Below are 24,503 nucleotides of genomic sequence, written 5' to 3'. Positions count from 1 at the left end.
AGTTTTCTGAATATACACAAAGGATCTGTTCAACATGAGGTATAACAACAAAATATCACGTGGAAATACAAAGAATACAAAATGATCTGTTCCTGTGGATCTCCTACCCATCAATATTGTTTACCATCACTCAACTGAGAAGGCAGAATATCAGGAAGACCTCCGTTGATACCAAGCTCAAACTAGCTGCATGATAGCTGTTTTCAAAGAAAATGTATGACCCTTTGAGAGTTACCATTTATTTTAAATCATATTCAGTTAAGTTTTCTAAAGATAATGCAATATTGTTTTACAGCCTTACCCAAATTGTCCAAACTCTGCTGATAACTTAGCAGCTTTATCCAGTCATTACTTAAATTACATAGACCAGGAAGGTGCCAGGCACAAATCCCTGTCTGTGCTGAGTCAGCTGATGTGGTGGGCATAAGGCTGTTGCCTTATGGTAGAGCCACTGCGGATGGCTCCAGTGCTTGTGGGCTCAAGAAGGTTTGCGATCTTGGTTATTACCAGCATCCCTGTTGCGTTTAGATTTGTGTGGATTTTTTTTTAATTTGTTCATGGGATGTTAGCGTTGCTGGCAAGACCAGCATTTGGTGACCATCCTTAATAGCCCCTGAGAAGGCTTCTGGAATGGTTGCAGCCCATATAGTAAAGGTGCTCCCACAGTGCTGATTAAAAGGGAGGGTTTTTGACCCAGGAACGGTTATAAGGTTCAAAGTCAGGATGGTGTGTGGCTTGAAGGGGGCTTGCAGGTGCTTGTGCTCCCATGTATCTGCCGCCCTATGTGGTAAAGTTCATATGTTTGGAAAGTACTGTTGAAGGAGCCTTGCTGAGTTTCTGCATTGCATCTTGTATCAGGCACACACTGCTGCTACTATGCATCAGTGGTGGAGGGAGTGAATGTGTAAGGTGGTGAATGGAATGCCACTCAAGCAGGCTGCTTTGTCCTGGATGGCATTGAGCTACTTGAGTGTTGTTGGAGCTGCACTCATCCAGACAAATAGAAAGTATTCCATCACTTTCCTGACTTGTGCCTTATAGATGGTGGTGAGATTTTGGACAGTCAGAAGGTGAGTTACTGCAGAAGTCTAACCTGCTCTTGTAGCCACAGTATTTATATAGCTAGTTCAGTTAACTTCCTGAACAATGGTAACCTCCAGGATGTTGGTGGGTACAGCTATAGTAATGCCATTGAACATCAAGGGAAGGTGGGTAGATTGCCTCTTGTTGGGGATAGCACTTATATGATGCAAATGTGACTTGCAACTTTTACAAGCCTGAATGCTGTCCAGGTCTTGCTGTATGCAGGCATTGACTGCTTAAGTATCTGACAAGTTGCAAATGGTATGGAACTCTTGACAATAGTCAATGAACATCCCCACTTCTGACCTTATGGTGGAGAGAAGGTCATTGATGAAGCAGCTGAAGATGGTTGGGCTGAGCCACAACACTACCCTGAGGAATTCCTGCAGCGATTTCCTGGGACTGAGATGATCAGTCCCCAACAACCGTACCTATTTCTCCTTGTGCTGGTATGACTCCAGCCAGTGGAATATTTTCCCCCTAATTCTCATTGACTTAGTTTTGCTAGGGCTCCATGTTACCACTCAGTCAAATGCTGCCTTGATGTCAAGGGCAGTCACCCTCACCTCACCTCTGGAATTCACTCTTTTGTCCTTATTTGGACCAAGGTTGCAATGAGGTCAGGAGCCCAGTGACCCTGCCAGAACTCAAACTCAAACAGCAATGGTGAGCAGATTATTGCTGAGTAAGTACCATTTGATAGCACTGTCTCCATCACTTCGTTGATGATTGAGAATAGACTGAAGGGGCAGTAACTAGCCAGGTTGGATTTGTTCTGCTTTTTGTGGACAGGACATAACCTGGGCAATTTTCCATATTGTTGGATAGATGCCAGTGTTTCAGCTATACTGGAACAACTTGGCCAGGGGCATGGTTCTGGAGCACAAGTCTTCAGTGCTACAGCCAGGATTCAGAGCCCATAGCCTTTTCTGTATCCAGCACAATAAGCCATTCTTGATATAACATTGAGTGAATCACCTGAAGATTAGTATCTGTGATGCTGGGAACTTCAGTGAGAAGCAGAGATGGTTCATCCACTTGGCACTTCTGGCTGAAGATGGTTGCAAATCCTTCAGGCTTGTCTTTTGCACTGGCATGCTGGGCTGTCCTATCATTGTGGAAGGGGATGTTTGTGGAGCCGCCTCCTCTGGTTAGTTGTTAAATTGTCCAACGCCATTCACAACTGGATGTGGCAGGACTCCAGAGCTTTGATCTGATCCACTGGTTTTGGGATTGCTTTATCACATGCTGCTTCTGCTGTTCAGCGTGCATGTAGTCCTGTGTTGTAGCTTCACCAGATTAGCATGTCATTTCTCAGGATGCCTGATGCTGCTCCTGGCATGCCCTCCTACACTCCTCATTGAACCAGAGTTGATCCCTAGGCATGATGGTAATGGCACAGTGGGGGATATGCCAGGTCATGAGATTGCAGATTATGGTTGAATACAATTCTGCTGCTGCTGCTGCTGATGGCCCAAACCACCTCATAGATGCCTAGTTTTGAGCTGCTAGATCTGTTCTAAACCTGACCCACTTAGCGGAAGCATCACACAACACAATGGAGGGTATCCTCATGTGAAGGCAGGACCTCATCTCCAAAAGGACTGTGTATTTGTCACTCCTAACAATAGTGTCAGACTGATACATCTGCAACAGGTAGATTAGTGAGGTCCATGTCAAGTAGGTTTTTCCCTTTTGTTGGTTCCCTCACTACCTGCCATAGGCTCAGTCTAGCAGAAATGGGATAGAATTAACAGTCAGTTGGGTAGAATGGATTAATTAAAGAAAACCTGCACGGATTTGTTAAGAGAAAATTGTGTTTAACTAATTTTATCAAGTGTTTTGATGGGGCGAGAAAGGGTTGATACAGGTAATGCAGTTGATATCGTATACGTGGGTTTCTAAAAGATGTTTGACAAAGTATTGCATAACAGGCATGTCAGCAAAGTTAAAGCCCACAGAATATGAAGTTGGCTGCGTGAAAGGAAATAGAGAGTATTAGTGAACAGTTGATTTTCAGACTGGTAGATGGTATGTTGTAGAGTTTGTTATGATCCGTTAAGAGACCATTAATTTGTAAAAAGATATTTGAATTTCCAGTGACCGACTAGAAGAATCACATTACAAGATTTCAAGTTTTAAGACTTTTACTGTAATAAACAAATGAAAAGCAACATTATCTACACACTATTCAGTGGGCAACTTATATCCAAACTACAGAAATGATCCTCCACTTAACTTTTAAAATGACCAAAAATCCTCCTTCATGATTATACTTTACACTGTCCCTTAAGTGGATACTTCATTCTCAAGGAAACAGTCCAAAGTTATTCTCAGCACCCAATGACTTGCTTCCATTTTCCTTTTCCAGCTGGGTAACTTCTAATCCCCAAATTGACTTTTACAGTGATGGTTACCCTGAAGATTCCTTTCTCTAGCCAAAGCTATGTGAATCTTCCAGCCTCTCTTAAACCCTCATAAACTTGGTCGCTTCAATCTGAGCGTGAGCTCCCATCCGCATTCTCGTGGTGAAAAATAGAGACTGGCTGCCTCTATCTCTCTGTTGTCTCTCTAAGCTCCTTGCAGACTGACTGAGAGGTTCAGGAATATCTTTGGAAAACCTGCAGCCCAATCCTACAATAGCTTTCTATGGACTATTCCCTTCTAAAGCCAATCACCATGGCAGTGTGAATCACATGGACCTTGTATCGAAGTAGAAATGCTAATTAGCTATTCTTTAGACTCCCAACTCCATTCTTTCTTGACATCAAATAGACAATTTAAAATTAAGTATTCATAAAGCCTGACATTCCTAACACTACCCCCCCCCCCCCCCGCCCCCCCCCAAATCCCCTGTGAGACTTAGAGACTAACAGACTACCCAAAGTCAGTATAGATGCTATGGCTCCAACAAAAACAAAAAATCCTGGAAAACTCAGCAGGTCTGGCAGCATCTGTGGAGAGCGAAGCAGAGTTGACATTTCCAGTCTATATGATTCTTCAGAGCTAAAGAACAGTAGAAATGTGATGGAATTTATACTGTTTAAGGGGGGTAGAGCAGGTGAAGCAAGATAGAAGGCCAGCAATAGGTGGGGGCTAAGGAGAGATTGACAAAGATGTCATGGACACAAGACAAAAGGAGTGTAGATGATAGTGGTGAAGGCTAAAGAAGGTGCTGATAGTCACATAAAGGTAAGAAAGCAGAATGTGTTAATGACAGAACAAGGGTCAATACTCTGAAAGCATAACATAGAACAAGTGACAGATAACCCTGTGAGGAGGGGAGGTGGTTGGGGATAAGAATAAATAAATAAATGGAAAAAAATAAATGAATGAAAATCTGGATAAAGGATTTAAAAAGGGGTAGAGGAGAGAGTTCATGGTCTGAAGTTGTTGAACTCAATGTTAAGTCCAGAAGGCTGTAAAGTGCCTAATTGGAAGATGAGGTGCTATTCCTCCAGTTTTCATTGGGTTTTACTGGAACATTGCAGCAGGCCAAGGACAGAAATGTGGGCATGAGAGCAGGATAGTGTGTTAAAATGGCAAGTGACAGGTAGGTCTGGGTCATGCTTGCAGACTGAGCGAAGGTGTTCCACAAGGCGGTCACCCAGTCTGCATTTGGTGTCTCCAATGTAGAGGAGACCTCATTGGGAGCAACAAATGCAGTGGACCAAATTGAAGGATGTGCAAGTGAAATGCTGCTTCACCTGAAAGGAATGTTTGGGCTCTTGGACAGTGAGGAGGGAGGAAGTAAAGGGGCAGGTGTTGCACCTTCTGCGACTGCATGGGAAGGTGACGTGGGAGGGGGGTTGAGGTGTTGGGGGTAATGGAGGAGTGAACCAGGGTGTCCTGGAGGGAACGGTCCCTACGGAATGCTGACGGGGGGTGAGGGGAAGTTGTGATTGGTGGTGGCATCATGTTGGAGTTAGCAGAAATGGCGGAGGATGATCCTTTGAATGCGGAGGCTGGTGGGGTGATAAGTGAGGACCCTATCATGGTTCTGGGAGGGAGAGTAAGGTGTGAGGGCGGATGCGCGGGAGATGGGTCGGACACGATTGAGGGCCCTGTCAACCACCGTGGGTGGGAAACCTCGGTTATGGAAGAAGGAGGACATGTCAGAGGAACTGTCTTTGAAAGTGGCATCATCAGAACAGATGCAACGGAGGCGAAGGATCTGAGAGAATGGGATGGAGTCCTTACAGGAAGCAGGGTGTGAGGAGCTGCAGTCGAGGTAGCTGTGGGAGTTGGTGAGCTTGTAATAAATATTGGTGGACAGTCTATCACCAGAAGTTGAGACTAAGAGGTCTCCTCCATCCTCACCCCTTTTTTATCCCCTTTTTTCAATACTCATTTTTATTTTTTTAAATTTTTTTTCCACATGTTATTATTATCTTTTAAATTTATTTTCATTTTTATTCATTGTTTTATCCCAACCTTTTAGCCCATTTTCAATCTTTTTTCCCACCACCATCCCCTCCCCCCACCACACCCCCACTAGGGCCATCTGTCACTTGTTCATGTTGTTCTTTGCAGAGTGCTTACCCTGGTCTGGCTATTATCACATTTTGCTTTCTATCCTTAATGTCACCATTAGCACCTCCTTTAGCCAGCACCACCATCATCAACATCCCTTTGACCTTTTGTTTATGACATCTTTGATAATCTCTTCTTTGCCTCCACCTATTGCTGGCCTTCTATTCAGCTTCACCAGCTCCATTCCCCTTAAACAGTATAAATTTCACCACGTTTTTATTTCTCTTAGCTCTGAAGAAGAGTCATACAGACTCGAAAATTTAACTGGGCCTTTCCCTCCACAGATGCTGTCAACTGTTTTTCTCTCCACAGATGCTGTCAGACCTGCTACGTTTTTCCAGCATTTTTTGTTTTTCTCCTAGATATGACTCCACCCAGTGGAGAGTTTTCCCCTGATTTCCATTGACTCCAGTTTTTGCTAGGGCTCTTTGATACCACACGCGGTCAAATATGGCCTTGATGTCAAGGACAGTCACTGTCACCTCACCTCAGGAGTTAAGCTGTTTTGCGCATGTTTGAACAAAGGCTGTAATGAGGTCAGGAGCTGAATGGCCCTGGCGGATCCCACACTGTGCGTCAGTGAGCAGGTTATTGCTAAGCAAATGCCGTGTGATAGCACTGTTGAAGACCCCTTCCATTATTTTACTGACAATTGAAAGTACACTGATGGGGCGGTAATTGGCTGGATTGGAGTTGTCCTGCTTTTTGTGTACAGGACATATCTGGGCAATTTTCATCATAGCTGGGTAGATGCCAGAGTTGGAGCTGTACTGGAAGAGCTTGGATAGGGGTGCAGCAAGTTCTGGAGCACAAGCCTTCAGTACTATTGCCAGAATATTGTCAGGGCCCATAGCCTTTGCAGTATCCAGTGCCTTCAGCCGTTTCTTGATATCACGTGGAATGAATCAAATTGGCTGAAGACAGGCACCTGTGATGCTGGGGACCTCCATAGGAGGCCGAGATGGATCATCCACTCGACACTTCTGGCTGAAGATTGTAGCAAATGCTTCAGCCTTATCCTTTGCACTGTTGTGCTGAGCTCCTCCATCATTGAGGATGGGGATATTTGTAGAGCCTCTTCCTCCAGTGAGTTATTTAATTGTCCACTGCTATTCACGACTGGATTTGGCAGGACTACATCTGATCCGTTGGTTGTAGGATCACTTCGCTCTATCACTTGCTGCTTATGCAGTTTGGCACGCAAGTAGCTCTGTGTTGTAGCTTCACCAGGCTGACACCTCATTTTTAGGTATCCCTGGTGCTGCTCCCAGCATGCCCTCCTACACTCTTCATTGAACCAGGATTGATCCCCTGGCTTGATGGTAATGGTATGGAGTGGGGGATATGCTGGACCATGAGGTTACAGATTGTGTTCGAGTACAGTTCTGCTGCTGCTGATGGCCCACAGCGCCTCATGGATGCCCAGTCTTGAGTTGCTAGATCTGCTTAAAATCTATCCCATTTAGCACAGTGGTAGTGCCACACAAGACGATGAAGGGTATCCTCAATGTGAAGGCTGGACTTCATCTCCATAACAACTATGCAGTGGACACTCCTACCGATACTGTCATGGACAGATGCAGATGCGGCAGGCAGGTTGGTGAGGACAAGGCCAAGTATGTTTTTCCCTCTTGTTGGTTCCCTCACCACCGGCCGCAGACCCAGTCTAGCTGCTATGTGCTTTAGAGCTCGGTCAGTAGTGGCGCTATCGAGCCATTTTTGGTGATGGTCATTAAAGTCCCCCACCCAGAGTATGTTCTGCACCCTTGCCACCCTCAATGCTTCTTCCAAGTGGTGTTGAACATGGAGGAGCACTGATTCATCAGCTGAGGGAGGGCACTATGTAATAATCAGCAGGAGGTTTCCTTGCCCATGTTTTAACTGATGCCATGAGAACTCTCAGGGCAACTCCCTCCCGATTGTATACCTCTGTGCCTCCACCTCTGCTTGGGCTGTCCTGCTGGTGGGACAGGACCTACCCAGGGACGGTGATAGTGGTGTCTGGGATATTATCTGTAAGCTATTATTCCATGAGGATGACTATATCAGGCTGTTGTTTGACTAGCCTGTGAGACAGCCCTCCCAGTTTTGACACTAGCCCCCAGATGTTAGTAAGGAGGGCTTTGTGTGGATGCACGAGCTAATGGAAATGAAACTATATTGTTGCTGGAGAGCGGGGCAAGTCTGAGAACCTCACATACACGTACAACCATCCAAAACCAGAAATCATGACCTTGAGAAAGACATTTGCTGTATCTGAAGTTCTGAGATTGTCGTTTCGGGTGCCTAGGTCGATGCCGGGTGGTCCGTCCAGTTTCATTCATTTTCAGACTTTGTAGCGGTTTGATGCAACTGACTGGCTTGCTAGGCCATCTCAGAGGGCATTTTAAGAGTCAATCACATTGCCCTGGAGTCACATGTAGGCAGGTAAGGACAGCAGATTTCCTTTCCCTAAAGGACATTATTGAATTACAACAATCGGCAATGGTTTCATTCATCATCCAGATTTTTATTGAATTCAAGTTCCACCATCTTCTGTGGTGGGATTCGAACCCGGTCCCCAGAGCATTCCCCTGGGTCTCTGAATTGTTAGTCTAGCGACAATACCACTATCCCATCGCTGGGAGGCAATTGGTGCACAGGCTAATGGAAATGAAACTACATTGTTGCTGGAGACCGGGCAAGTCTGAGACCCTCACGCATACAACCACCCAAAACCAGAAATCATGACCTTGAGAAAGATGTTTGCTGTTTCTGAAGACTACACTGTTGCAGGACATTCAGAAAAACACTTTCTTGTTAAACCACCTCCAAGACTAACATCATCTCCTTTGCTATCGATCATTGAGGCTGCCAGTAACTCTATTTACTTAACTGTAGCATGAATAATAGCTCCCTGCTTTTTTTTGTACTGAAGTCTTCTCTTTATAAAAGATTTTGTGTCTTGTGTTTCTCACTTCTGAGTTTGCAGGCTCCTGAACACTTGGCCAATCATTTACATCCTATCCTGTTACTCATCTAAGGTTGCCCATGCCTGTTGCGTGCTCTTAACTCTTGTTTTGCTCCTTACTTACTGGAACAGATGACGGTTTTCTCTCCTGGGCTGATTTGTTAACAATTACGGCAATGTTGTCATTCAGTACATGCGTGCTGATGTATGAAAACATTGCAGTTCCACAGGTTAGATTTTAACTGATGGTAAGGGAAGAATTGTTCTATAAGCAATGCTTGGGGCAGTCACTTACTCTGATCTTTCTTGCACATGTTGTCATTAATGAGGCTTTGAAACATACGTGCTCTTACAAATTACAAGAAAGATGCTAGAAATGCCAAGCCGAGCATTGGTGGCCCCATGGGAATATTTCCGAGGTACTGAACATGTTTTTCCCTCAGCTGCTTTGACATTCCTGTCTGCTTGATGTGATTTGATTTATGAAACTCAGACCTCACCTACCAATTGCAAGTGAGCAGACTCCAAATGAGCATAATAAACAAGTAGCTACATCAGAAATTGATTAGTAAACATATTTGAAGCTATTATGCCTCTTCCGTTGCCTCAAGTAAGCTACTTATTAAAGTTTAAGTTTCAAAAAGAAGTATTCTCCAAGCACATACCCTGCAAAGGGCTTTCTCTACTTTTTCTATCTGCTCTTTCTTTCAGAAGTGGAATTGTGGAGATTCAGCCTGTGTGAGATAAACATAGTTATTTGACATGGCCACCTTTAGTCTCGTGTAGTTGCCATACATCTTGGCTACAAGACAGCTATTGCAGTGCATTGTGCAGTTGATGTTCACCTCCCTGTCAACTATTGTACTGTATAGCATATTCACAATGTTAAACTAAACCAGTGCTGAAAAGATCCTGGTTTTCATGCGGGGTAAGCAGATACTCATTGGGCTGATAGCTGTCTGAGATGAGCGCAGAAGCAGAAGCAATGACTTATGTTGACACTTAACACTTTTATCTATGTATTTTGGAGACAATTGTTTTTTGCTGATGCTGTGTTCTGCTAACTTTCTGTCACTTACACGTATGTTTTTGTCCATTCAATTAGCTTAAGTTGCTTAATAAAAAGCATACCAAGAAATGCTGTATATGTACTGCATGTGATGATGGTTTACCAGTGAAATGTGCAGCAACATTTCACATTTGTCCTCAAAATAACTGCTTTGTCAATAGCCCTCTCAAAATGCCATTAAACAGTTCAATTGCATTCAGTATACAAACACCAGCAATGTTAGAACCTATTTTTCAAAAGGAACATTTAATTGAATATTTTAATGCAGCTTTAAACAGTAAGATAGCCTGTATCTAATAGCTGCAAGGTGACCATTTATATGCATTTGCCCAAATCATCCAATGGCTCTTGCTACAAATGCATGTGCATATAGACCTTGGCTGGAAATAGACCCAAATCTGGTTGGAATATTTCCTGTAATTGAATAACCCATTGAACTGACTGCCTAGGTTTACATGTGATGACTTCCATGTGGGTGGGTTATTGGTGGTTTCTGCTGCCTTAGGCGGAGGAGAAAATTATTGAGTTAAAAAAGCAAAAAGCACAACTGAAAAGAGAAATTTATTCAAACTGAGACATTTTAGACCTGAAAAATGTTTAGCCCATTTGTACAGTTTGCAACGCAGCAAGAAACACTTCAGTTCAGATAACGATATTTATTCTCAGGAGGTGGGCATCAGTGGTAAGGCCAACATTCATTGCTCTGGTTTGATACAACAGGGAGACTTGCAAGGCCACTTGAAAGGGCAGTTAAGAGTCAACCACATTGGTGTAGGACTGAAGCCAGATGAGGATGGGAGGTTTCCTTCCCTAAAGGATAGCGATGAAGCATTTTGACAGCGATCCAACAGCTTCAGGCTCTCTTTTACTGGTATCAGTTTAAAAAAACCCAGAATTCAAATTCTCACACTACTAGTGTAGCCTCTGAGCCCTCGTTCTCAGGATTAATAGTTCGGGCCTCCAGTTTTACTGGTTCAGTAACATAACCACTCCACTACCATACCCTGTTGCAGTGTGTTGCTTTAGGACTGAAACTGTATTAAAATAAAATGCTATATTTGCAAGGAATGCTTACATTACAGCAGAAAATGCTCGTAATTTTATGGTACAGAAACCTGAGCTTTATGCATTTGTTAGTGATAGAACAAAAAAGTATTCTATTTAAAAATATACATCCTTTTAAAAAATGTGAAGCAAAACCATTGCCTATGAAACCATTGTAAGGCACAAAAATATGGATTCAGTCCTATGTGAAAGGAAAACCCCTTACTTTTCAACAGTAATTGATAACGACAAGGATAAAGACAATTGATAAAGGTAACATTCACATGCAGCACATTCACGGATCCTTTTAATTATGTATTAATAGACATCAAAAAAATTGCAGCAATGTTTTGATGCACAGGAACCAAGTATGATACAGTTTATAAACTGTAGCGTTAACTAAAATAAAACATGAGAACCTAGGGTAAGGATCTATTCAGACACTATAAAATAGTCCTGCTTTCTAAGGACAGTGAGGTATTTTGTGGCATTCCAACAAAGGAAATAGGGTTGGTTAGAACATTATGTTCTCAGTGTTGGAGATCAAGATTGAAAGATAGTGAAGGAATCCATTTTGTACAAAAAGAACCCATTTATGTTATGTTCCATTTCATCTTAGCTCTGTGGCCAAAGGCATAGAATTAAAAGACTGAATATAGCTGACAGTACATCATGGGTGGCTCAGCTGTGCAGTGGAGAGGAGGAAGGACAGAGAAGCAACAGTGACAGGGGCTTCAATAGTTAGAGAGAAAAGACAGGCATTTCTGTGGCCACACATCATTCCTTTGTTCCAGGGTCAGTGATCTCGCTGGGTGGCTGCACTCTGAGGAGGAAGGATGAACAGTCATATATCGGTACCAATGCAAGAGGTAGAAAGGGGGATGAGATCCTGCAGGAAAACTTTAGGGAGCTAGGAAAGAATTTAATAAGTCGGACCTCAAAAACTGTAATGTCTGGATAACTCCTGGTGCCATGCACCTGTGAGTACGGAAATGGGTGAATAGTGCAGATGAATATCTGGCTGGAGGGATGGTGCAGGAGGGCAGACTTAAGATTCCTAGAACATCGAGATGGGTTCTGAAGGAGATGGAACTTGTATAAGCAAGGAGGGTTGCACCTCAACAGGGCCAGGAAAAACCTACTTGAGCCTGCCCTTACCTGCCTACCTGTCACACAAGCAAATGTCCATGACAGTATTGATCACCATAGTCCTTGTGGAGACTAAGTCCCATCTTCATATTGAAGACACCGTCCATCATGTTATAGAGCAGCACCACCGTGTAAAATGCAATTGATTCAGAAAAGATCTAGCAGTTCAAAACTAATCACCCATGAGGCACTGTGGGCCACCATCAACAGCAAAATTGTATTCAATCACAATCTGTAACTTTTGGCCTGGCATATCCCTCATTCTACCATTACCATCAAGCCAGGAGACCACACTGGTTCAATGTGTATAAAAGAGCATTTCAGCTGCAGTACCAGGCATAACTAAAAATGAGGTGCCAACCTTGTGAAGCATGCTAAACAGCAGAAACATCGTGTAATAGAGGTAAGTGATCCCATAACCAATGGGTCAGATCAAAGCTCTGCAGTCCTGTCACGTCCAATCTTGAATGTTGGTGGACAGTTAAACAGCTAACCAGAGGAGGAGGCTCCAAGTATTCCCAATCTCAGTGATGCCAGAACCAGTGCAAAAGACAAGGCTGAAACATTTGCAGCGATCTTCAGCCAGAAGTGCCAAGGGGATGAGCCATCTCAGCCTCTTCTTGAGGTCCCTGTCATTGCAGATGCAGGCCTTCAGCCAATTCGATTTTGCCCCACATAATATCAAGAAAAGGCTGAACACTGTGAGCCCCAGCAACACCTCAGTTATAGTACTTAAGACTTGTGCTGCAAAATTAGCCACGCTTTGAGCCAAGCTGTTCCAGTACAGCTACAACACTGTCCTCTACCTGACAATGTGGAAGATTGCCCAGGTATGTCCCTCTCACAAAAGGCAGGACAAATCCAATCCATTCAATATTGACCCATCAGGCTACTATTTAATCATCAGCAAAGTGATGAAAGATGTCATCGACAATGCTATTAAGCAGCATTTAACTCAGCAATAACTGCTCACCGATGCTCAGTTTGAGTCCCCCAGGACCACTCTGGCCCTGACCTCATTATAGCCTTGGTCCAAACATGGACAAAAGAGCTGAATTCCAGAGTTGAAGTGAGAGTGGCTGCATTTGTCATAATGACAGCATTTGACCAAGCATGGCATGAAGTCAATGGAAATTGGTGAAAATTTTCCACTGGCTGGAATCACAAGCAAAGATGGTTGTGATTGTTCGATCAAACATGTCAGCCTAGGACATTGCTGCAGGAGTTCCTCAGGGTCGTGTCCAAAGTCAAACCAACTTCAACTGCTTCACCAATGACTCCCCCTCCATCATAAGGGCAGAACTGGGGATGTTTGTTGAAGATCTATTTATAAAGCCCAGTATCCTGTATGCCTCTTTAACCACATTCTCAAACTTCCCTGCCACCTTCAGCAATTTGTGCACGTGTTCCCAGATTCCCCTGCTCCCGTTTCCTCTTTAGAACTGTAACCTTTACTTGATATCACCTTTTCTTGTTCTTCCTAACAAAATGACGCAACTTCTGACCCTCCTTCAAAGCCTTTCCATCACCTCCAAGGCACAAGTCATGTGAACGAATACGCTCCACTTTTTGGATGAATGCAGTTTCAACAACACTCAAGAAGCTTGAAACCATCCATCTGCTTGATTGGTACCCTATACACCACCCTAAACATTTGCTCCCTCCACTACCAGCGCACTATGGCAGCAGTGTGTGTCATATACGAAATGCACTGCAGGTACTTGCCAAGGCTCCTCAACATCACCTTCCAAACCCACAACCTCTACCACCTAGAAAGAAGGAGGCAACAATGCATGGCAGCACCATCACCTGCAAGTTCCCCTCCAAGCCACACATCATCCTGACCTGAAAATATAATGTTGCTCCTTCAGTGCTACTGAGTGAAAATTCTGGAACTCGATTCATAACAGCACTGGGGGTGTACCTTCACAATACAGACTACAGAAGTCAAGAAGGCAGCTCACCACCACCTTCTCAAGGGCATTTAGGGATGAGCAATAAATGATGGTCTTGCCAGCGAGGCCAACATCCCATGAATAAATTAAAAAATAAAGTTAGATCGTGTTCCTTGGCATATATCCTCCACATCAGCAGGAGGACAGGGTTGTGATAGTAGATTTTATTTCTTCGCTTGTGAACAACTGATATTCTGGGCCTTCTCTAATCATGCAGTTAATCAGCAATGCCATGCAAATCATACTACCTATCTAGAATCAAATTATACATCAGTGACAAATTCCCTTTATTTCTTGTGGAGTAGCATTTGAACTTGAGGTTAATATGTGCCAACAACAGATAAATTGTTTTCTTCGTTTTGTAATATTTCGGTGTTAACACCATCATAGGGATCAACTTTCCCACAGGAGCATCTTTAATATTTAGTTGTTTGCTACACTTCAATATTGTAGTGTCTCCATTCTCATGCAGAAGTAATTTTGCAACCATCTCATTTTCAATCATTTGATTTCATGCATCCTAACATCCTGATCAACACAATTGCCATAAACTCGAAGCGATATTTGGTGAAAAAAGTATAGACAACGTGAATGTCTCAATAATTAATTCAGCGTGTACTTATTCCTCTATCCAGCTCTACCTGTAGCCCCCCCCACCCCCCCTTAAACCAGCTTATATTTCACCTCTTTTCTATTTTTACTTAGTTCTGTTGAAGAGTCATACGGACTCGAAACGTTAACTGTGTTCCTCTCCGCAGATGCTATCAGACCTGCTGAGTTTTTCCAGGTATTTTTATATTTATTTTTGTTGTGTACTTATTTCTGATGCATTGCTGCATTGTAAGAAGTAAAACTGCTTTAACACTTTGCCAGGTGTGTGGAGAATGCGAGGCCAGCCAAGAGATAATTTGGAAGAATCAAGTCTAGAAATGACGTAGGAGTGAATAAGTTTGCAGCAGCAAATGCTGGCATTGGCTGAAAGAGATGATGTGTATGTTGAGCGTACAGTAGTATAGTGGTTATGTTACTAGGCTCGCAATCCAGAGGGCTATTAACCTGGAGACATGAGTTCAACTCTGACCATGATTTTGAAATCAATTAAAATAAATCTGAAATTAAAAGCTAGTATCAGTAGTGATTTAAAAAAAAGTGGTGACTGTGAAGCGATCAGATTGTTGTAAAAACCCAAACAGTTCGCTAGTTTATTTTAATGAAGGAAGGTTCATCTTTGGTAGTGCTGAAAAAGAGAGACATGTTGCCAAACCTTTTTTTCTTGCACTCACCAGTCAAATACAAGAATGCCGCATTTCAAACACTCACAACAACTTATGCTACAGGAGAAAAGGGTTCTGATTGTTTGGCAAGTTGACTCTGATTGACTGAGGCATTGTCATGGAGAAATCAATGAAGATGAACCTGTGACAGGTAGATTGTGAGGTCAAGGTAAGAGGACGAAGTAAGACCTTCTGTAATTACCCAGTCTAGCCTATATGTGACTCCAGTCCCACAAAAATGTGGTTGACTTTGAGCTGCCCTCTGGAATGGCCTGGCAAGCCACTCCGTTGTGTCAAACCAATACAAAAAGGTATAAGAATGAAACCAGGTGGACCACCTAACATCAAACTAGGCATCGGATTCAGGCATGAGAAAGGCACACCCTGCCAAGTCAACCCTACAAAGTCCTGCTCACAAACATCAAAGAACTTGTGCCAAATTTGGGAGAACTGTTCCACAGACGTAGGCATACACACAGGATCATACTTATCAACACTCAAATCCCAGACTTTTCCATCACCATCCCATCAGAGTATACAGTGGTACATCGTCAGGAGGGAGTCCTCAACATTGATTCCGTATGCTATATCATCTCTGACCATCAAGTACGTATGCAAAGAAACCTTGTACTAATTACCATTTCCACTCCCTCAGCTAATGAAACTGCTTCATGTTGAACACCACTTGGAAGAAATTCTGAACCTAGCAAAGGCACAAATTAAGTGGTATGTTAGCTCCATTAATGACCGAGTTATCTGAGTCCTGAAGGACGTATCTGCCAGACTAGGCTTGCAGTAAATGGTGAGGGAACCAACATGAGGCCAAAAAGCTACTGATCTGGTCCTCACCAATCTACCTGTAGCACATGCTGCTGTCCATGACAGCATTGGTGGGAGGCAAAGTTCGACCCCAACCCTGCTTCAGTTCATCTGCTAAAATCCTCATCCATGCCTTTGTTATCTCTAGGCTTGACTAATCCAATCCCTTCCTAGTGGGCCTCCCATCTTCCACCCTATGTGAACTTGTGCTCATGCAAAACACTGCTGCTTGGATCTTAACTCACTTGAAATCTCATTCCTCCATCAGCAATATTTCTTCTAAGCAACCCAAATGTTGCTGTGCAGGCTATGCACAAGTTGTCCTTTTAAATTACTGCACATGTTCGACGTGCAAATATATTTAAAGGAGCTACGTATTTAAACAAATTGCCTGTGCATTCCAAAACAAGTTTGAGGGTATCTTCCTCTTCCCCCCCTTTGTCGCTGACTTTCATTGGCTACCCATCCAATAACGCCTCAACTTTAAAATCCTCATTCTTGTTCCATACTGAGGACACCCTCCATCGTGTTGTGTGCCACTACTGCTATGCCAAGTGGGATAGGTTCAGAACATATTCTAGCATCTCAAGGCTGGGCATCCATCAACAGCAGCAGAACTGTATTCCACTACAATCTGAAAGCTGATGCCATAACACATCTCACACTCTACCATCAAGCCAGATGACCATCCTGGTCAAATAAGGCATGTAGGAGAGCATGCCAGAAGCAAGACCAGGTGGATCTAAAAATGAGATACCAAACTGGTGAAGCTACAACACAGAACTATGTGCATGTTAACCAGTGGAAGCAGCATGCCAAAGACAGAGCTAAGTAATCCCATAACAAATGGACCATATCAAAACTCTACAGTCGTTTCATATCTAGGCATGAACGGTGAATAATGGAACAATTAATGGGAGGAGGCGGCTCCATGAACATCCCCATCCTCATCAATGATGGAGCCCAGCATCCCAATGCAAAAGGCAAAACTGAAGCATTTGCATCCAGACGTTGTTGTTGATCCACCTCCGCTTCCTCCTGAGAGCCTCATCATCACCGATGCCAATCTTCAACCAATTCAATTCACTTTGTGTGATATCACATGATAGCCGCACTTCTAGCCAATCTCTTTCAGTGCAGCTACAACACTGGTATCTTCCAGACAAAGTGGAAAATTGCCAGGCTCTCCATTGTGGCACTCTGTTAAAAGAGATTTGGTCCTGACTCTCCCATGCTTTTTTGTCGTGTTACTGGACATTTAATTTACTGTTAAAATCACTATAACTTACTAAGTGACTGCTTGCCAGTGAACATGTTTTAATGGCTATGGTTAGTTTCCTTTCGAAATATCATAAAATTTGGTTAAATGCATGGAACTGTCATCAAATGTTATGTGCTGCAGTGCGTGAGGTCACATAAAGTATGCCCAGAAATAATTAGTTCTGAACTTGTGCATTCTTGATCAGTAATTTCAAAGAGCGAATAGTAGTGAATTAATTTTGCCCAGAACAGTTATAGACCACTTCATGTTTTGATATAACATAAGAGGTAAAATGGTGCCAGTGAGTGGTCTTGACAGCACTCATTTTGTTAAAATTACTTGGAAGTAATTATAACAGAATAATCTAATTGAAAAGGATTTTGATAGTGGCATAAACCATTAAAGCGATGCACGAGCAGTTTATAACTGTTGTCTGAAGCTTTCACTTCGATTACAGCAGTAAAATCACTCCCTGGTATATGTATTGTCCCAGCGCAACATGTTTTTCCCTGGTTTTGCTGTATTTTTGTGATGGCAACTGCTGCTTTATCCTTGACAAAGGATAATCTTAACAGGAGTAGAGTAACTTATTCTATGTATATCAGAATTAAATCCAATTAAATATTGGAAAGACTGAAGCAGTTGTCTTTGCCTTGCCACGATCTGAATTCCCTGTCCACCATTCCCATCCTTGGTAACAGTCTTAAGCTCAGCAAAACAATTTGCAACCTCAGTGTTGTGTTTGACCCCAAGTTGAGTTTCTGACCACATCTCTGCACCATCACCAAGGCTGCCTACTGCTACCTCTGTAACATTGCTCAACCCCAACCGTGCCTCAGCTCATCTGTTGAAATCCTCATCCGTGCCTTTGTTATCTCTAAACTTGACTAGTCCAATCCTCTCCTAGTGGGCTTCCCATCTTCCACCCTACTTGAACTTGTGCTCGTGCAAAACACTGCTGCTCGGATTTTAACTCACTTGAAATATCATTCCTGCATCAACCTGAATGTTGCTGTGCAGGCTATGCACAAGTTGGCCCTCTTAAATTACCCCGCATGTGCAGCCGTGCAAGTATATTTAAAGGGGCCACATACTTAAATTGCCCATGCACTATAAAAAAAAAACTTGAGTGCACCTTGTTCTTCACCCCTATTCTCGCCGACCTTCACTGGCTACCTGTCTAACAACGCCTCAATTTTAAAATCCTCATCCTTGTTTTCAAATCTCTCCATGTCTCCAGCTCCCCCGCACCCAACTGCCTCTGTAATCTTCACTGGACTCTCAGATCCTGAGATACCAGCACTCCTCCAATTCCTGTCTCTTGTGCATCCCCAATTATAATCACTCCATTCTTAGTGGCTGTGTTTTCAACCACCAAGGCCCAAAACTCTGGGATTCCCATCCTAAACCTCTCCCCTCTAACTCTGTCCCCTCCTTTAAGATGCTCCTTAAAATGCACCTCCTTGATCAAACTTTTGGGGCTCTTTCTTGATCGGTCCTTCTGTGGCTTGCTGTCAAACAGTGCCACAAATGATTTAATTCATATTGCTTTTGTTCAGTGCCTTGGGACATTTTACTACATAAAAGATGCTGTTTTAATGTAACTTGTTATATGCAGTTGATTATCCTGATCTTCAGTAATTATTTATAAATGGATAAATAAGAAAAATATTTCTGTACTAATGTAACAAATGATTTAGCTATCCTATCCTTATTGGACACTTGGGAAAACATTGCCACCAGAATGATTTCACCCTCCTACAATTTTTACTAATCAGTTAGTGTTGTGTCCTACTGTGGCATTGAGGCACTTTACAATCCAAGTGTTGCTTTTTACTTCAAAAAACATCTTTCTTCCTGCTTTGATCATTGTCCTAGACCTGTTAGGCCCCAGCATTAGGTAAAATCAGTCCTCAATGCTTTGCTTTGTTTTTCAGTGCCTTAGAATGTTATTTTCTTGCTAACTCATTATCACCCCCCCTCCCCCCCCCCCCCCCCCCCCCCACCCTTTTGCCCAACTCTTGAGGTTTTCTCTCCTTCCCCATCCTCAGTTGCAACATCACACGCCATTCTTCAGCTGAGTGTAAGCTACTACACTTCTGTCAGTGTCTGTCAATATCACAATTGACCCCCTGTGTTTAATCTCATCTCATCTATTGATACTTCAACATGTTAATGCATCAATGTGTGTTGGCACAGTTCAATCCTGACCTTGAGAAGCACCTGATCCAGGCTGGCATGCCCAAAGAGAATTGAAGGGGGAAGTTAAGCACCCACAACTTGACAGATAATTTGAAATAAAATTTGTATTTATCCAAAGCCCTGGAAGCACATTACTGTACTCGGAAGATCGCCACAGTCAGCAAAGCACTATAGTGGCTAATCTCTGTAGTGAAACTGAATGGTGAAAAAGCAAAATGAACTAAAATCTCCATGTCTTTCTTTTGTAGGTTGGGAGGAACAGTATCTGCGTACAAGATAGTACCCGATGAGGTTGATGAAATCAAGGTAATTGCCCAGTTTTCCTAGTTTCTGAAGGCTTGCAACTGAGCTGACTTTGGTTGCTTTCTGTGAATCCAGGCTTGGCAGCTTTCAAAAGAGTATAAAACTTGTCAAGTTTACATTATTAGTCATTTTAGTGCAAACTGAACAGTACTTCACAAAAATGACCTGCTTTTTAGTTACGAAGCTGAGTAACAACTCTTTTCTGCTCCTCTTTGCTTTGTTAATGAAGATCTTGATGATTGGTTACACTCACTGAAGATGTTAAAAAGATGTATGGCTGTACAGATAGAAATCCACGCAATTGTTGAGTTGGACTGTTTTCTATGTGTGATGACCATTGTCTTTTACTTAATGAAATGTGGCAGCATTGAGGTGTGTCCCTCAACTTCGCAACGTGGCAATTCTACACCCACATGGACAGTTTGGTAGTCATCATTCTGATGCTTACACTTTAGTGTTTGACAGCAATTGGTGAAGTATTGGCAGGGATAACATCTGACTTTAAGGTAGATAGTGTATACTTTGTCCTGTGTGTCATATGTGTTTTTTCTAATCCTCCAGCATTGCAGTAATGGTGTGCCTATGGCTCCCTCACATCAGTGAAGAGCACAGCTCCAATTCTTTGGTGAAATCATTGAGATTTTGCTTACCAATGAAGCGAATTTTTTTACACTAACTTTGGATATGGAGCAAAGCTGAATTTTGAATGATCTGAATCCAGAGTCCAGATTAACCAGATCATTCACCCCTCATGATGTGCACATGCAGGATTAAACTAAATGTACAATATTAACTATTTTTCAAAAGTTAACAGGAGAAATAGGGATGTGTTCTGCTTGAATAGAAGTTAAACATGTTACTCCGATTTTGTAAGATACCATGAACCTAGTTAATTGCATGATGGCAAATTGAGAATGCATAATTCACGTTTGAACAGTCCAAAATTAGCTGCAACAGTGGGTGTTGATGATTGTAAACTTCATAGAATCATATGGCAAAGAAAGATACTATTCGACCCATTGTACTTGTGCTTTATGAAAGAGCTTTCCAGTTAGCCCCACTCTGCTACAAATTTTTCTCTTTCAAGTATTTATCCAATTCCTTTTTGAAAGTTATTGTTAAATCTGATTTCATCACCCTTTCAGGCAGTGGATTCCAGATTGTAATGATTTGCTATGTGATAGGCTTCCTCATGTTACCTCTGGTCCTTTGTCAATTATTTTAAGTTTATGTCTCCTGGTTACTGAACCAACTGCCAGTGAAAACACTATCTCCTTATTTACTCTGTCAAAAACCTTCATTGTTTTGATCAACTCTGTAAAGTTTCCTGTCAACCTATCCTGCACCAAGGTGAGCAACCCCATCTTCTCCAGTCTCTCCACATAACTCCAGTCCCTCATTGCCGGTACCATTCCAGCAAATCTTCTCTCCACCATCTCCAAAGCCTTGACATCCTTCCTAAAGAGCGGTGCCTAGAATCAGACACAACAGGCTGGATTTTCACTGAGATGGGAAGACTCAGGAGCCCTTCAAGCAGGCGGGCAAGTCCTGATTCCAGAATTCTTGATCCATTCCCTCGGTTTCCAATTTTCAGGAGTACCTTTTAAGGGTGCAGGCTGGTTTGGATTGCAAGCCCATACCCTGCATTCCTGACCTGGCCAACTCCATTGCTGGGATAGGCATGTCTTAATTTTCCGCAAGTTTCATGGAGTCAGGCCAGCTTTTCAAAGAGACACGTCAGAGGTATCATGAATGATAAGCTGCATGAGGGAACCTTTTGAAAGATAAGTTCAAAAGGTCCTCTTCATGCCCTCCGTGCCAAGCTATGGCACTTCTATACCCATTCACCCACTATACACTTTATAGAACCAATGAACTGTATAGTGACGTAGGATGTGTAAAAATAAACTTTAAAAACAGTTATTCATTGATAACTTTCCACTTTCCTAAAAAAAACCTTTTACTGCAGCCCAATAAAGGTATCAATCATCCAAACCCTTTAAAGTGTCAATGGCTGAAATGATAAAAACTTGAAACCGCTTTAGCTTGTGTAACTAAACAGAGCCCAGCAATCCTTTAGCCTGTTGAAACACCTGAGCTGCAGGGAAAACATTGCTTGATTAACAGCTCTGGCTCCCTGATTCATGCTGCCAATCAGATGGCATGGATAGGGCATGGGCAGTGTGTGTGTGGGGGCTGGGGGGATGTGAGGGCTGGGGGCTGGCGGGACTTTCTGTTTTTATTATAACAGGGACAGAGTTCCACAGCACCAAGACAGGCCTTTTAAACGGCCAGCCCCCCCCGCACCCGGCAGCCCCTATGGCTGCCTGTGAACTTCTCCTGGGTCAGCTGCAGCTGGGCACTTTCTCCCGAGACGGGTAGGCTGAGCTGGGAATTTCCCCAACTCCGGGTATCTGCCTCGAGGATAAAGACCCAGCCCAATATTCCAGCTGCAGAATGTTCTACTTTTTCTCTGTCTTTGGACAGGTATTAAATTCATTTAGTGCTTATGTGCAGGAGAAGAGAGCATTATTTAAGTGGTCACATTTTTGACCTTCAGTTTTCAGAACAAACAATTAGCAGCCAACACACAATTGTCATGGTTCACAGTTTGGGATGGTTTATCAAAAAATCTGCATAAGTAATTGCACTTTTTGTGACAGGAAGGGACAGAGTGTACAAACATAAAAAAAATAGCAAATAGGGTCAAAGGGGGAAATAAGGTTAAAAAAAAAGCAAAATTAATGGCTCTTAAACGCATGCAGTATATGTAACAAAATGAATTAATGACACAACTAAGGGTTAATGGGTATGATCTTATAGCCTTTACAGAGACATGGTTACAAGAGATCAAAGCTGGGAACTAAATATTCAGGGGAATGTGACTTTTCAAAAGGACAGGTAGGAAGGAAAGGGTGGTGGGGTAGCTTTGTTAGTACGAGATGGAATAAGTACGATAGCAAGAAATGACCTTGGATTGTAAGATGTAGAATCCATTAAGGTTGGAGGTAAGAAATAGCAAGAGGAAGAAGACACTGGTCGGATAATCTATAGGCTCCCAGCAGTAGCTATACTGTAGGACAGAGATAAATCAGGAGATAGTGAGGGCATCAGTGCTAAAAATACTGGACTATTTAATTTTCTAGAGGCATGGCAAACCAAGAGATCAACAATGGCTGAGAATGGGGTGAATTGCGTGAGCAGCAGGATGCTAAGACCTGGCAGTGGGAAAGCTCAAGCAGCTCCTGAATTCCAACAGTGGAATATTAGGAAACAGATTGAAGAGCAGAATTTCAAGGATGATAATCTCTGGATTACTCCCCCAGCAACGTGTTAGAATGGGAAATGATAGGACGAGTGGGGAACTCAACACATAGCCAAAGGGGTGGTGTCAAGAAGCAAGCTGCTGTTTTATGGGACCTTGATACTAGTTCGGCAGATGATGCTAACCATTCAATATGGATGGGCTAGAAGCTGAGCAAGAAGGGGCCTAATGAATGGGCAAAACAGATAATTAGATAAATGAAAATTTGTTTAAACTAGGGTGACAGGGGACATTGAAAATAAAAATAACCTCAAAGAACAACAGTAGTTAGAAATGGGAATTGGTGTCTCTCGAATTATTTTCTGGGATTCCTTCCATTCACTGTGTGCAACAATGACAAATAATATGGCCAGAGGGAGTGCAGTTTTGCAGAGAATGTTAAATAAGGAATCAGAAATCAACTGTGCAGAAATGCAGAGTTGTGCTGTCTTTTCTACTGAAATTTGCACCAAAATAAGCCTGCTTTATGCTAGAACTCCATCGGACATGCATATCTTCTTGATTCTTTTCCTGTCACTTCCTATGTATGTTTCATTAACATAATTAACATAGCTCCACCATCCATGCAAAAGACCAAAGAATGCAATGTTCTTGCATTTACGCAAATAATACGCTGGTGCTGATTTCTGTCCAAAGACTGATCAAAGTAGGCCACCTGATATCAACATAATTCAGCTGTTTCAGCCTTAGAAGGGGCCCTAAGATGTGCAGTTTTATTTCTGCAACATTACAGCAATTTTTCTTGTGATTATTTTTGTCACGGGGGCTTGGATTAAACTTAACCAAAGAGCTGTCAGTTTCTGAACCAGAGATTTTTCAGACCGCCTGACACATCTCCTCTGGCACACTCCCCTCCCTCTCCCCTCTGCCCGCAAAGGGAGAGATTCGTGCCCTTCTATGAGCTCACTCACTTTTCCTAATGCCTCATTTTCCTTTTGTGAAAAAGGAAATTATGTGAAACGCTGAATAAAGGAATGTTTTGAAATAAAATATAAAAAGTAAGCAGTCTGTCACATAACTTCTACTCCTCAGCCTCACCCTGTAGAATCATAGAATGTTGCAGCGTGAGAAGAGGCCAATCGGCCTGTCATGTCTGTATTAGATCTTTGAAAGAGTGATCCAGCTAGTGCTGTATATCTCCGTAGCGCTGCAATTTTCTGCACTTCATGTTTATCAAATTCTCTTTTGAAAGTTATCATTGAATCTGCTTCCTCTTTAAAGGCAGTGTTCGAAATCATAACAACTTGCTGCACAAAATAGTTGCCTTAAATGTGTATTTTCTGCCAATGGAAACAGTTTCTCCTCATTTGTTCTCTGGAAACCCTTAATGATTTTGAATGCCTCAATTGAAGCTCCATTAACCTTCCTTGCCCCAAGGAGAACAATCCCAGCTCTCTCGTCTTTCTCAGTGCCTGAAGTCCCTTGTCATGGGTACCATTCCAGTAAACCCCCTCTGCACTGGCTCCAAGCTCTTGGTGTCCTTCCTAAAGCGTGATGCCCAGAACTTGACACAGTATTCCAGTTGAAGCTATAAAT

At 42.7% G+C, this 24,503-nt stretch overlaps 1 protein-coding gene across 8 annotated transcripts in view; it reads left to right on the top strand.

Moving 5' to 3' along the window:
* The window catches only part of gphnb (gephyrin b), a 432,935-nt gene that overhangs the window by 195,487 nt on the left and 212,945 nt on the right, over positions 1–24,503 (top strand). For all 8 annotated transcript variants that reach the window (XM_041214790.1, XM_041214785.1, XM_041214786.1 and 5 more), the window contains one exon: positions 19,588–19,645. In XM_041214790.1, coding sequence (XP_041070724.1) covers positions 19,588–19,645 — 58 coding nt within the window. The remainder of the gene's footprint in view (positions 1–19,587; positions 19,646–24,503) is intronic.

The sequence above is a fragment of the Carcharodon carcharias genome, chromosome 20 (genome assembly GCF_017639515.1).
Source record: "Carcharodon carcharias isolate sCarCar2 chromosome 20, sCarCar2.pri, whole genome shotgun sequence".
In the NCBI taxonomy this organism is placed as follows: domain Eukaryota; kingdom Metazoa; phylum Chordata; class Chondrichthyes; order Lamniformes; family Lamnidae; genus Carcharodon; species Carcharodon carcharias.
The sequence above is the reverse complement of the archived record's forward strand: the minus strand, read 5'-3'. Positions and strand labels throughout refer to the sequence as shown.